This window comes from Heptranchias perlo, chromosome 6 (genome assembly GCF_035084215.1).
Source record: "Heptranchias perlo isolate sHepPer1 chromosome 6, sHepPer1.hap1, whole genome shotgun sequence".
Taxonomy (NCBI): domain Eukaryota; kingdom Metazoa; phylum Chordata; class Chondrichthyes; order Hexanchiformes; family Hexanchidae; genus Heptranchias; species Heptranchias perlo.
Window position 1 is genome coordinate 87,976,808 of NC_090330.1, and position 15,919 is coordinate 87,992,726.

Consider the following 15,919-nt stretch of genomic DNA (forward strand, 5'->3'; position numbering starts at 1 on the left):
TTTTTTGACGTTGTTGCCCTGTTGTTGATACATCCTAATTCAGAACATCAAGATTTGTCAGTGTCAGCAACTTGAGATATATACAATTACGTGGAGCATAATTTTAAATTTTTTGCATGACACCCAAAGCTACATGTTAAATATGTGACCCAGAGAAAAAATCCTGGACATCACTGATTTAAAGGATTAGTTATGTTTAATTGCTCTGCTGTATGAGAGAAAATGCCCACAAACTGAAAAAAAGCGATATCATGGGTAAACCAGTGGAAGTAAATTTTCCCAGTAACTTTTAGTAGCCCACATTTTACCCATAAACCAACAGCTTTTTAGGCTTATATTACAGAAGTGAGATTGTTCCCTGTTATCAGTTGTCTTTTAAAAAAATCAATAGTGGACATTATGTATATTTTTAAAAATGTAATTAGGTTTGTAATTTTTACTGCTTTTCACTTATGTGCCATTTTTCAGTCCTTCGTGGGTTTGACAGGTAAACTGACAGATGAAAATGGTATACGATGTGCACAGAAGAGAATTAAATTGAGTGATAATGGTATTACTGCAGGTTATATAAAAAATAGTTTAACCTGTAGATGATTTTCACACACATTGTATATACATACACAGATACTCAAGTGTGTGCGCATGCACGCATGCACACAAACACACATCCCTATTATCCTTTAAACTGCAAGAAACCATTCCTTTGTAAGTTAGAAGAAAGCTTTTGTTTGCATTTTGGAGGCCAAAGGAAATTCAGCATTCAATGGGTACAATCCATACAAAAAGCCACAATTCTCTGTTCTGCAAACTGTTCTTAGCTTCACAAAATGAAAAAACAAATGCAACCAGCCACGTATCAACTGCCAAACAAGACTGTCAGGCAATCATTTGATAAAATGCGCAAGGAACAGCTAATAGTTATTCCAGAAGTGAGTGAAAAATATCAGCTGCATTCTTACACGTTCTACCATAGCCCTTTCACCACTGTTCCAGTATGAAACCATGGGATGGAATTTGCTGAAAAAAATAACGGTGTGTGAACGACGCACACCATTATTAACGTGCAAATCGGCCACTAACTTGTGGCGAGGAAGAGATACCCCGTGAATTGCAAATCGCCACAAGTTGTTGGGCAATTTGCGCCGTTAACCTTCCTGTGAGTTTCATGAAGTTGCTGCATTTGCCCATTAAACTCGCCACAGAAAGTTAAGTCTAGTAATTAATAGCATAAGTACCCTTTTAACGACGTGACAATTGTTAAGGACTGCCAATCAACCTCTCTGGCACAGAAAGGGAACAATTAAACATGTGGAGTCCCATTCCTTCAGGTAGTGAATTGTTGTTGGAAATTTTAAAAATGTTTTTCTTACTTTTCCTTTCCTTTTTTCTCTCTCTCTTAATCCAATACTTCTTTCCCTCTCTATTTCTCTATCTGTACCTGATTTGACATTGAATTCAACCTCCCTCTCAGCCCTTCCTCTGTTAATTTCTCAACTGTTAAATCTCATTAATTAAGGAGATACACTGTTGATCCCATCGTTCACCAAGGTCCCAGATGCCCTGTTGCCCTTGCCGTATATTATCAGCTCGCACTTCCAGCAACTTACAGGGCAAAACATTTTTGAGCTGAAGGGTGCTGGAAAAAGTCTAACTAACCAGGCACGCCACGAGATGCCATGGTCCAGCAAACTCCACCCAATGCCTTTAAGATATAGCATTTTCGCAGCCACCATTACCTGGCATGCTCATTACCTATTCATCTGTGTTTTCAAACTTGGTCCTTGGATAAATATTTTGGGCTCGATATTGCCAGGGCTGAGGGTTCGCGGCGGGGGGGGGGGCTATTGGGCGTGTGGGTAACGCGCCCGGCGAAATCAGTCTGCCCCGCATGCGATCGCAGCCTAATTGGATCCACTTACCTGGTCTTCCGGGTTCCCCACTGCGGAGCTGCGTGTCGGGCGGGCTGAGCATGCGCAGTAAGGTCTGTCAGCTGGAGGAGCTCTATTTAAAGGGGGAGTCCTCCACTGACTGATGCGGCAACAAATAGGAAAAATTACAGCATGGAGCAGCCCAGGGGGAAGGCTGCTCCCAGGTTTAATGATGCCTCACTACAGGTATCATTAGATGGGGTGAGGAGGAGGGGGAGGAAAGAGATCTTCCCCCTGGCAGGTGGGAGGAAGCGGCCTGCCTCTGCCACCAGGAAGGCCTGGCTCGAGGTGGCAGAGGAGGTCACCTGCACCACCAACATATCGCCCACCTGCATACAGTGCAGGAGGCGCTGCAATGACCTAAGTAGGTCAGCCAAAGTGAGTACACTTACTCATTCCCCTACACTCCATCTGCCACATCACCGCCCCCACCCCACATCTCCTTCTGCACTGCCAACACTACTCTGTCACATCACCCCGCACACCCACTCAAACCTCATCCTCATCTTACCTGCACCTACTCACCTCGCCAGTACTCATCCCGCCACTACCACTCAACCCAATCCTCATACAATCTCATGGCTCTATCTCATACTCACCCTCTCGTGCATCTCTTTCACAGTCAGCCTCACTCAACCTGCCACGACCTGTGCTGCAGCCACAGGGCATGCATCACATATGTGCAGTAGGAAGCGTAAGGCAAACGTGTTGTGAGCATGAAGGGGATGCACAAGGGTGTTTGAGGGTTTGTCATGGTTTTTACTTATACTTAATTTCTGAGCAACTCATCACATATTATATTGGCACCGCTACTGCCACGTCTGTGCGAATCTTGTCTGGTTTGTGCAATAATGCCCTTTCCTGAGGATCACAATGAAGACCCACACCTGATGCCACCCATTGTGTCACTGCAAAGTGGGTGTAGGTGTATTTGCAGGGCTCTTTTGTGCAGACGACGGAGAGACGTCGACAATGTCCCCGGTGGCACCCTGGAAGGATGCGGAGGAGAAGTTGTTGAGGGCAGTGGTGACTTTGACAGCGACAGATAAGAAGATGGTGCTCAGGCCAGCCGGGAGCAGCTCGGCATGAAGGAGGCTGCAGATGTCCACGACTACATGTCGAGTGACTCTGAGCCTCCATGTGCACTGCAGCTCAGAGAGGTCCAGGAAGCTGAGCCTCGGTCTGTGGACTCTGTGGTGAGGGTAGTGCCCCCTGCGACGCATCTCTCTCTGCGGTTGCCCTCCCTCCTGCTGTGCAGGTGGATGTGTCACGGCACTGTGTCGTAAAGCTCCACGTGTCAGAGGTGGACGGCTTGGCCGCGAGGCTGGTGATGCTGTTCGACCTCCGGGGATGTCATGACTGCAGCTACGGCGGCCCCCATCCGGAAGATGTACATCTGAGGGGGTCCGTAAGGTAGGTACATGTGTCTGGACCCCGGGGTAAGTGTGCAAGTTGGTGAATTTTCTTGTCAGGAGGAGGGTGGTGGAGGACAAACTTTGTCCCAAGTGACAGTGTGGCCTCCTGCAATGAATGAGGGTCTCCCCCCCCCCCCCCACCTGTCAAATGGACCTTTGCAGCTGCCACAGGCTGATAGCTGCAACACGTCCATTTCAACTGGGAGTGTTTCCCCCAATATGGGAAACAGTCTCAGTTGTTTCTAAAATCCCACCCCTCCTGACATATTCCCTTAATCAGGTCTGTTAATGACCTGAAATACCAAGGTAAATACTCTCAAGTGGCACCCCGCTGGCTTTAATTGCCTGCAGGAGTCCCACATGCGGGGGCTGCGCGCCCATGTCTGGGCGTATGTGGGGAACCCGGAAGTGGGCGGGCTGGAGCCAGGCTCCCGACCCGCTCCGGGATTCCCCGATTTTCGGAACCCCCTCGATAGCGGGTGCTAAAATAGAGCCCTTTGACTCTACCCTGCCTGCAACACTGTTTGGAGTTATTTTAGTAATTGACATCTCCCCAACAGAGCATAGTGTAGAACAAGAATTAGATCCACAACATAAAATTGTACCTAAGATATTTGGGCTGTGGCGCAAGACCTGCAGCAGAGGATAATGGAGCTGAAAGATGCCTAATCCACACTGTAAACCGCTGCAATTTATTGTTGTCCAGCAAAGCAATATGCTGGAAAGTGCTCGTGTGTCAGTGTGGTCTTTTGTATAGATCAGTGAGTTTGGAAGTCACAATTACCCCTAGGCATTTGAAGCCAAATCCTGACCATTGTTAATGGGCAACTCTCAGATAAGCGTATTTCGTGTGAGAGTCATGCCACTATATTGGAACAGTTAAACTTGTATATTTTGGAAGATCTTAGGTAGAAATCGAGGGGTTTGTTGCTCTATATATTTTTCTCAGGTTCAGTCTCTCAGAGTACTCTTACAGCCGAGAGTTTGCCTTTACCTGCCCAATATCTAGATAATTTATAGGTCCCTAAATATTAACCTTCAGATGGTGATTTGTTGCTGACTGACCACGGAGAAACTCTTCCTATTTATCTCTCTCTGATGGCTTCAGACAGACTAGCCAAATTAACCTAACTTTTTAAATTGAGAATATGGTAAGTAGTATTCAAAAATTGTCTTTTCTGAATTGTTAAACGCTGTAGGTGTTACGATAATCATTCAATTTGGATTAACCCTTTGCTTGATCTGACCACTTGCTCAGTAGTCTAGCTATAATGGGTCACATTTATCACTGTTACTTGATTTCCTCTCCTTCCCAACGTATAAATTGGCACAAAAGCTTGTCAACATTTAGCTTACTGAAAATGTCTTTGAATAAATAGTAGAAATGTGTAATTTCCAGGGTAAGGATGAGAAAACGTCCCCTTCCATCGTAATTTGTTGCGAACACACTTAAAGAAAAAAGTTTGTACAATCACAGGACTGACCTCTGCTCTTCACTCAACTTCTGGATTTAGGAAACCCAGATCTGGAAAGCAGAGCTTAGCAGCACAAGTACATAATCTGTTCCTTGCTTTTAGGAACATAGGAATAGGAGTAATCCATTCAGCCACTCAATAGGAGTAATCCATGTTCCACCATTCAATTAGACCATGGCTGATCTGTACCTCAATTCCATTTATTTGCCATTGCTCCCATATCCCTTGATACCCTTGCTTAACAAAAATCTGTCGATCTCAGTCTCAAAAATTTCAATTGACCCAGCATCCACAGCTTTTTAAGGGAAGCGAATTCCAGATTTCCACTACCCTTTGGATGAAAATGCGCTTCCTGATTTTACTCTTGAATGGCCTAGCTCTCGTTGTAAGATTGTGTCCCCTTGTTCTGGATTTCCCCACCAGAGGAAATAGCTTATCTGTATCTATCCTATTGAATCCCTTCATCATTTTAAACACCTCAATTAGTTCACCCCTCAATCTTCTAAACTCGAGGGAATAAAAGCTCTAAAATGTGAATGCCTCTATGATGGATTCCATTAGGAAGAAAAAAGTTTTTAAAAATTCATACTTGTGCACTGGCACGGTGCATTAAAGCACAAGTGTTTGCAATTCTCCTATATCATTTATTTCCCAATGTAAACTGTAATCATAGAATCAGAATTTTTCAGTGCAGAAGGAAGCCATTTGGCCCAAAGCACCTTTGTTGGCTCTCAAAGAACGACCTAGTTAGTTCCATTCTACGGTCCTTCCCCCATACTCTTTTAAACTTTTCTTTTCCAAATATTTATCCACTTCCTTTTTAAAAGTTATTATTGATTTTGCTTCCACTGCTGTATCCGATAGGGCATTCCACGTTTTTGTTCTTTTGGTGATGATCTTAAATTTATGACTTTTAGTTACCAATCAGTGCAAATAATTTCTCCCGATGAATTTTTATCAGACCCTTTTGTAATTTTGAATATCTGTATCAAATCTCCTCTTAATCTTTGTTTTAATGAAAACAGGTCAGTTTCTCTAGTCTCTCCTCATAATTACAGCCTCTCATTCCTGATATTTTAGTGAACCTCTTCTGCACCCATTCCATAGACTTAACACCTCTCCTAAAGTAAGATATCCAAAGCTGGAAACATAAGAACATAAGAACATAAGAAATAGGAGCAGGAGTAGGCCAATCGGCCCCTCGAGCCTACTCCGCCATTCAATAAGATCATGGCTGATCTGATCCTAACCTCAAATCTAAATTCATGTCCAATTTCCTGCCCGCTCCCCGTAACCCCTAATTCCCTTTACTTCTAGGAAACTGTCTATTTCTGTTTTAAATTTATTTAATGAAGTAGCTTCCACAGCTTCCTGGGGCAGCAAATTCCACAGACCTACTACCCTGAGTGAAGAAGGTTCTCCTCATCTCAGTTTTGAAAGAGCAGCCCCTTATTCTAAGATTATGCCCCCTAGTTTTAGTTTCACCCATCCTTGGGAACATCCTTACCGCATCCACCCGATCAAGCCCCTTCACAATCTTATATGTTTCAATAAGATCGCCTCTCATTCTTCTGAACTCCAATGAGTAGAGTCCCAATCTACTCAACCTCTCCTCATATGTCCACCCCCTCATCCCCGGGATTAACCGAGTGAACCTTCTTTGTACTGCCTCGAGAGCAAGTATGTCTTTTCTTAAGTATGGAGACCAAAACTGTATGCAGTTTTCCAGGTGCGGTCTCACCAATACCTTATATAACTGCAGCAATACCTCCCTGTTTTTATATTCTATCCCCCTAGCAATAAAAGCCAACATTCCGTTGGCCTTCTTGATCACCTGCTGCACCTGCATACTAACTTTTTGATTTTCTTGCACTAGGACCCCCAGATCCCTTTGTACTACAGTACTTTCCAGTTTCTTGCCATTAAGATAATAACTTGCTCTCTGATTTTTCCTGCCAAAGTGCATAACCTCACATTTTCCAATATTGTATTGCATCTGCCAAATCTCCGCCCACTCACCCAGCCTGCCTATATCCCCTTGTAGGTTTTTTATGTCCTCCTCACTCTCTACTTTCCCTCCCATCTTTGTATCATCTGCAAACTTTGATATGTTACACTCGGTCCCCTCCTCCAAATTGTTAATATAGATTGTAAAGAGTTGGGGACCCAGCACCGACCCCTGCGGAACACCACTGGCTACTGGTTGCCAGTCCGAGAATGAACCATTTATCCCAACTCTCTGCTTCCTGCTAGATAACCAATCCTCCACCCATGCCAGAATATTACCCCTAATCCAGTGATTCTTTTTGTGATTCTTGGAAACAATATTCTAACTGCGATCTAAGAAATGATTTGTATAGATTTAGAATTGCCTCTAATTTTGTGCTCATGCTCCTTTTTACAAAACCTAGGAACCCATATGCTGCTTTAACAACTTGTCCTCCCACTGCACCACTGTGAGGACCTATCCAGCACCCAGAGGCTACTGTAAGGAGGTGATAAAATTGGTGGAAATGTCATCAATGAGTCATTCCCTAGAACTTCCTTGTAGCCAACTCAGAGAATCATTGGTAGAGGAGTGAGAGGATGCACTCACCCATGCTCCCTTGAAGAGACCAGAAAATGGGGACAGCTAAGAAAATAACTTGAAAAATAGAAATTTGTAACCTCAAAAAGACTTCACATAATTTGATAAAGTTCTATCAGTGGATCGTCAGAAGATTGCAGAGAATTCTTCCTAGTCATTTCTTAAATTTTCAGTATTGCAACTGTTTTGTATTCAACCCATATATGTTGAAGTAAAGCTAGAACTTGAAAAATGAGCAATGGTCCCAAAAATTCTGCAGACAATTTGAAAATCTGTCAACAAGATGTCAAATATGACAAGAAAACAAGAAAAGTAAACAGCATTTTAAATACATTATGCTTATACAGGTCAGTGCAAGGTTCCTAGTATCACTCTCCATTGCATAATAAATAAAAAGATCTTAACTTCTAAAATTCACCATTGAAACATGTCAAAATATGTGAAGCAGGACATAAGACATCTAAATTTGGTAAAAACAATACTGGAACATTAGATTAATTTGGATGTATTAATCATCTCCATGAATTGGTTTAACCTTTATTAATACTAATTAATAATGATATAAATATTGAAACCTATTCTTCATACACACTAAGCAAAACAAAATTAAGTTGAGAATTATAAATATTTCTTCCTACTATAAGAAAATTTACTGGAGTCAACCATCAACAGCTGAGCAGAACTATCTGGAAGGTATGAAGAGACTTTCTGATCTGTAACAAGTTGACATTTCAATGTGGTTAGGAAACTGTCACAAGGTCAACGTCAATGTTCTAGCAATTCCATAATCAGAGTGACAGTATACTGTAGCCCTGTTCAGCTGGCTAAAGAAATCCTATCACCTGACTCCACATGGCTTTTGATTGTATTGAGGACTGATTTTAATATCCTCCTGTTTAGTGAAAAGCTGTGCAAACCAATGGACTTCTCAAAGCTATAGTCTACCCTCTCAAACATCGAAGAGATATGACTAGGCTATTAAGCTTATGAACAATCATAACTGATATAGTACCACAAACATTGCTAGAATTAAACCAGACCTGCTTACGGCAGGCCAAACCCCAACATTCTCCATCACTGCAGAAAGTCTGTACAGGATACCCAAGTGAAGCTTCATACACCACTTCTTTTTAGTGTGGAGCTCACTTCCAGAACATGGGTGAACTCTTCCTTGTGCACAAAAGTGTAAACACAGAATTATCTCTCATTTATTGAGCCAGAAGTCCTGAAGCCTGAATTTGGCATTAGAAAATGTGTTTCTGACCATTTCTCCAAGTTTTTCTGTATTTCCAACAAGTACCAGGATGAACCTTGAGATTTTTGCTGTTGGACTAGTTACCTCTGCCTGAACGCATTGTTATGCTACCAGATACAAGAAAAAAAGGCAGGGCAAAAAAACAAAAAAACTTGTAGGATTTCATTTGGCCTAGATCATAGGTTACCTTGAAAAGCAGCTGCATTCCGTGATATTAAAAATTTCAGAGTTGAGCTGGATGTTTGAAGCAAATTTTGAATATCTTGACGAGCTGCTGCTTGGTACCGCTCCTCCATCTTTCTTGTGCAGCATGTTGGACCCTTCGATGTACACACCTGAAGATCAGAGCCTAAAGGAAATTGGTAAAGAATTAATGCACTTTTTCTCTAGACTTGATTCAAAGTTGCTTAGTTCAAGTTATCTGATAATTCATTTTTGAACTAAATTCCTACATTCCCATGTTCTTTACATTGTCAAATTCAAATTATTTGATAATTCAATTTTTTCATGTCAAGAGTAGACTGTATTGATGTACTGCTCAGATACCAGTAAAGGATGAATGAGTTTTCATTTATTTGGCACCTTTTACATCCTCAGGACAAAGCACTTCACAGCCAATTAATTACTTTTTGAAGAGCAGTCACTTGTTTCTATAGGCATATGGCAGCCAATTTGTGCAAAGCAAGATCCCACAAGCAGCACTGAGATGGATGACCAGTAAATTCTGTTTTGGTAGTGATGATGGTTGACGCATGGAAAATTTCCCTGTTCCTCAAATTGTGCTATAGAATATTTTATATCCACGTGAACAGGAGTCTCAGTATAATGTCTTATCCGAAAGACAGCAACTCAGACAACATAGCATTCTCTCAGTACTGGAACTGAAGCAGCAGCCTAGACTATGTGCTCAAATCCTGCAATGGGACTTGAACCCACAACTGGTGTGCTGCCACTGAGCTAAGTTGATATTTATACATTGGAATAGTTTTGAGCACATCAATTAAAAATTACTCCACTTAGAAAAAGTAAAAACAATGTAATAAAATTAACATTCCAGTTCCCATTATGATCTGAGTTTCCTCTGTAACACAGAAATATTCTTATTCTTGGTTTACATCTGCTTTCACCCTTACAATTAGCTACAAAGACATTAAAAGTTCATGAACTTTTTTTCAGAGATAAAATGGAAACACTATGTACAAAACTCCTGCAGTACCTGTTACTAATGTAGGTGGCACTGTGATAGGCATTTTCAAAGTTAGTTTGTGTGACACACAATAGCTGTTATGCCTGCATAAGTGTAGTGCTCCTGGAAATGTAGTACACATGCGTAAAGCTTACACACTTAAATTTCACTGATCAGAAGTATTACCTTGATAAGTTCACATTAAGAACACAGTACAATATGTCCAAGGTATTACACATTCATCCACACAAGTTTTGCAAAACCTCATACGACTGCTTCTTCTGACAGAGTTCCTTAAAAACTTCAAAATACACCAGCACCCCACAAGCAACAATAAACTGGTAGTTTGTACCGAATAATGCCTATTCAACAATTTTTCTGTTAACAGGATATATAAAACTATAGTAGATTTTTTGTTTTAGCAAGAGTATATGGAAAATGTATAGTCTTAGCATCCTACTATTATTGGAAATATATTGCAAATTCTGTCATTTTTTAAAATTAAATTTTCACTCCTGTGAGCATACTTCCACTTCATCTTACTCGACATACAGCATCATTAATCGCATGTCTTATTTATTCATTTGCTGTGTATTGTGATCAAGGCCATAGATGGTATTGCCAGAAATTTAAACAATTTCGACTTTATACCCAGAACTAAGCAATGAAACGCATTTTCTGCTTTTCACCCAATTACAGTGTCTATTCCTTGGTGCTGAATTAGTTCCGATTTATGTCGATTTGGGGAAAGTTCAGTGCTGTGGATGTATCTCACTTTAACTTATAATCTTTCAGAAACAAAGTAGCTTTCTTTATCTTGCCTTCCTGATAAAAATCCAAATCTTAGAAGTGATACTATCACTTACTAATAAACAACATTCTCCTGACCTCAGTGTCAATTACTGCTTTCTCACTGAAGTGATTCTGAAACAGCCAATACCATTTTGTATTTGTGTAACCTGGGATTTACTACTCGAACCAATGACATATCTTCTGAAGACAATGATTACAATTACTCTTGAACTTTTAATATTTTTACAATATTATTGAGCAGTTTTTCTTTTCTCTTGTATTACTGCTTTGTTTATTTGTCTACCTTCAACTAATATTTCTAATAGTGTTTAAATTTTTATTCAATTATTATTCCTCCTGCCTCCCTTCCCCCTCCCACTAAACAGCTGCCTGCTCTGTTGCCAGATTACCCCCTTGTTTAGGGTTTTATAAGCTTGTCCTGTTCAGTGTTACATACCAACTTTAGCGCAAAAGTTTTAGACTAACCAATTAAAGAAGTTCATTGCAGATGAAATAAAGGTGACAAGTAAACAAAACTTTAAAAGGAAATCAACGGCAAAGTCAAATTAATTTGAACTTAAAAATGTTGAATTTTAAAAGTTTCCAACACCTGAGAAATCTTTCCATTGCCCCAAGTATTTAGAACATTGCACTCAAGCTGGTGAAATGTTTAAAGGCATTTTTAATGTTTTTACATTGAAAAAAAATGACAATACCATGCCCTTGGTTAGTTTCAAAATTTTAGTGGTGTATCTACCAGACTCTCTATGGAGCCACGGTATGATACCACATCCAGCTACTATCTCTACTAAAACAATATCGGTGTTAAAGATGTACACTTATGGTCAATGAAAGTAACATCTGTGTTGATAGCTGCTAAATTACCAAAACAGTTAGCAAATGAAGTTGTCGTTTTTTTTAAAATCTACCATTTAGAACATTCAGCCCTTTGTCACATTTTCCAGTCACAAAAGCCTATGACTGCAGTTCCCAATTAAAAAGGTTGGTTTGATTCTACCTGCACTTCCACACACTGTTCACTGGGTGGCTCTGCAGCAATTTGCATTCTCCTCTCTGGTTAGCGTCTCAGTAAAGATAAGCACTAGTCACCCTTTAACTCCATTTATAGTTTTAATTATTTTTGGCAGCACTTTATAGTGGACTTTTGTCTTCCCCATGATAGCATTTTCCTCTACACCACCTCCTCTTTCCCCTGTCCACCCTCACCTTCCCACCCCTCCAAACCACCAACTGCTCCCCACCCTTCCATCCTCCCCCTCCCACTCACTCCTTCCCTCCCCCTCCTGTAGCCCTCCTTCACACATTTGCACCCTTCTTCCTCCCCTTTTATCCCCTCTACCTCCTTTCCCCACCCATCTCCCTCCACTTCCTTACCTGTTCCTCCCTCTCATTTTCCTCCCCCTTCTCCACTCCCTCCCTTTCCTCCTCCTCCTCCATCCACTCCTCGTCCACCCCCTCCCGTTCCTTTCCTCCCTGCTCTCTTGCCTCCCCTCCTCCACACCCCCTGTCCCCACCCCTCCCTTTCCTCCTCCTCGCTTTCTTACCCCTCCCTCACTCTGTAACAGCTTCCCCTTCTTCTGTTCCTTCTCTCCCCTACCTTCTCATCCCTCATTTTCCTCAACTCTTTGCTCTCCTATCCTGACTCAAAGAAACGAAGGAAATAAACGGAATGAAATTAGGATTTCACTGAGCTAATATTATTGCATAGGTCTATATGATCCTGACATGACCATGACTCAGAGAACTAATGATGAAATTGGTATCATATATATGCTGTGGCTTTAATTTGCTGCTGATCATTGTTATTTTTACTCCCTACCCTTATTCAACAGCTTATATGTGCAATATTACCAAAATAATAAAAATATAATATTTTAAATTCTCGTAGATTAAAAGGACATTTATTTCACTCTCCCCACCCCATCACGTTTTATTTACACATCTAGAAAAGCATAATACATATTCAGTTTTCTGTTCTGTCTCTGGATTTAAGTTAACATGTTTTTCCTACTGCAGACAAAATATGTGCTACAGAATATATTTTTTTAAAGTCTGATAAAAGTTCTACATTAATGGCCGCAGAGATCCATTAACTCCCTTTTTGAAATTATGCCAGAAGAGTAAGTGCTTTTTAATTAGTTTTCCTAGTCTGGGCATTATAAATGATCTCTGGCACAGTGCACAGATTACTTGAACATTAAAACAACAGAAACAGGAAGTTACTACAGGCATATGAATCAAATGTGTGCAAAACTTTCTACAGTCTTGTTGTACAACAGTGTTTTTTTTAATAATCTTATATAATCTCAACATTCAATATTGCAGGTTAGTGTAAAGTTTTATGCATTTCCATAACTATAGTAGGTTATTACTGGGGAAAGAAACACAACTAAAATACAGCAAACTACAAATGCTTTAAAATAGAATCTTTTAGTACAGGCTCAAAGAGCTCTCGATAACAATGCAGTGTTGAGGATTTCAAAGTCCGAAGCCACAATTTTAACCTGGGGTGGGAGTGTGGCATGCGGGAGCTGGGCAGGAGGGAAGTACCCTCAACAATGCCAACCTGAGGTCCAGGCAATTTTAAATCAAGAACCTCATTTAAAAATTGCCATATTGGCTCCTGCTGGAAGCCAGCAAGGAAAACCTAGAGACCGGCAGGCAGGAGCAGGATTTCAGGCAGCAGGCCACCACCATCGGGGATCAGAGGGAAATCCTTAAAAAATGTTAAACAATCACTTACATGGATCTCTTCTGGTCCTGAATCCTGTCTGCCACCAGCTTTTCCTAGTGGCTCTAGCACTGGGCATCACTCCAGTTCAAATTGCATTGGGGTCCAAATTACATCATCGGACCTCAACATTTCCATATTAATGATGCCCGCATTTGCCTACAGCAGAGTGCTTCAACATTCCCAAAAACCTGGGAGTTAAAATGGCTGGGGGTGGCAACATATTGAATAATGCCCAGCCACCATTCAAATCCCCCCCCCCCACCACCCCGACTCGCACCATTCCAGTCAGGTGGGTGAGGTTAAAATCAGGGCTACAGTGACTGAAGAACATTTAAAAAGACATTGGTATAAAAAGAGGAATTTGTTTTAAAAACAAGGGGCCCGATATTAGGAGGGAGGCGGGTTGGCAGCTGGGGTCGACTGGGTGCGTGGGTAACGCACCCAGTGAAATCGGTGGGTTTGGCACACGATCGTAAGTAAATTGAAGCCACTTACCTTGGCTTCCGGGTTTCGCGCTGGGAAGCTGCGCAGCAGGCGGACTGCGCACCTGCATCATAGGCTGTCAGCTGGAGGATCCCTATTTAAAGGGGCAGTCCTCCACTGACTGATGCTGCAGAAAATAGGCAAAATTACAGCATGAAGCAGCCCAGGGGGAAGGCTGCTCCTAAGTTTAATGATGACTCACTCCAGGTCTTACTGGATGGGATGAGGAGGAGGAGGAGGGAGATCTTCCACCCGGCGGACGGGAGGAAGTGGCCTGCCTCTGCCACCACGAAGGCCAGGCTCGAGGTGGCAGAGGTCACCAGCACCACCAACATATCACACACCTGCATACAGTGCAGGAGGCGTTTCAATGACCTAACCAGGTCAGCCGAAGTGAGTACACTTACTCAGTCCCCGACACTCCATCTGCCACATCACCACCCCCACCCCACATCTCCTTCTGCACTGCCAACACTACTCTATCACATCACTCCTACAACCACTGAACACTCGTCCTCATCTTACCTGCACTTCCTCACCTCCCCAGTACTCATCCCACCACTACCACTCAACCCAATCCTCATACAATCTCATGGCTCCGTCTCATACTCACCCTCTGATGCATCTCTTTCACGGTCAACCTCACCCAACCTGCCGCTACCTGTGCTGCAGCCACAGGGCATGTATCACCTATGTGTAGTAGGAAGCATAAGGCAAACGTGTCGTGAGCATGAAGGGGATGTACAAGGGTGTTTGAGGGTTTGTCATAGTTTTTACTTATATTTGATTTCTGATCAACTCACATTACATATTATATTGTCACCACTACTGCCACGTCTTGGCCATTCTTGACTGGCTTGTGCAATAAGGCCCTTTCATGAAGTTCCTTGATGCCACCCATTGGGTCACCCTACTGTGGGTGTATGTGTAGTTGCACGACTGCTTTGTGCAGGTGCCTGTTGTGCAGCACTGTGTTGCATAGCTCCACGTGGCAGAGGTGGACGGCGTGTCTGGCGAGGCTGGTGTTGTTGCTCGTCCTCCAATGGAGTGATGAATGCAGCTATGGAACTCCCGCCCACCCCATCCTGACAGTGTGAGTGTGAGGGGGTCCGCAAAGTAGGTAAATGTGTTTGGTCAGCAGAGCTTAGGGTATGATGTAATAATCTTGAATGTGTAGACAACGGTGTGGCAGTCAAAACTTTGTCTGAGGTGACAGAGTGCCCTGCTGCAATGAAGGAGGTATTCCCCCCAACTGTAAAGGAACCCTCTGCAGCTCCCAATGGCTGCTGACTGAAACATATCTGCAACAACAGGGAGTGTTCCCCACGGCATGGAAAACACGCCGAGGAGAGTCCAAAATCACAGCCCTGCTAAAATATCTTCCCAATGAGGTCTGTCAACGACCTCAAGTACCTCCCTAACCATTTAAACTGTCATCCCGCCAGCTTTAATTGCCAGTGGGAGTCCCGCACGTGGGAGCTGCGCGCGCACCGATTCGCGTCATTGGGGAACCCGGAAGTGGGCAGGTTGGAGCCGGGTTCCGGACCCACTCCGGGATTCCCCAATTTTAGGAACCCCCCCCCCGCCACGAACGCACCCACTCGGCCATTCTAAAATTGACCCCAAGAAGTGGGAAGGAGAGAAGAAATGTGCAAAGGAAGACTATAAAGGTCTAACAAAAAATGTTGAAGAGTCCCTGGGAAGCTTTTAAGAAAAAGTTTGGAATTCCCAAAGAGACAAAAGCAGGTATCCAGATTCCTGTGAACTCTTACTCAAAGTAAAAGGAAAGGCAGTCAAACACACAATTTTAGATGTACTCAATTTGGCCCAAAATCATCAATACTAGCAGGTTGCCACGGGATCGCTCAAGGAGAGTCAGAGGTTTTAAAAACAGAGCTGTTGCACCAATTAGTATCAGGAACAGTAATCTATTAGCATTGGGGTTGTCCCTGGGAAGGGGCATATGGTGTGGCAAATACTGTAATGGGCCTTCAGGATCGTCTCCATCCCCCTCCCGAGCCTGAGACTGAACCAGACTGTTCA

General features: G+C 42.6%; 1 protein-coding gene across 1 annotated transcript in view; it reads right to left on the reverse strand.

Annotated features, from left to right (window-relative positions):
• Positions 1-15,919, reverse strand: part of gpc5a (glypican 5a) — a 1,114,293-nt gene that overhangs the window by 1,088,152 nt on the left and 10,222 nt on the right. The window contains exon 2 of the mRNA XM_067986491.1: positions 8,848-9,009. Within this exon, the coding sequence (XP_067842592.1) occupies positions 8,848-9,009 (162 nt within the window). The remainder of the gene's footprint in view (positions 1-8,847; positions 9,010-15,919) is intronic.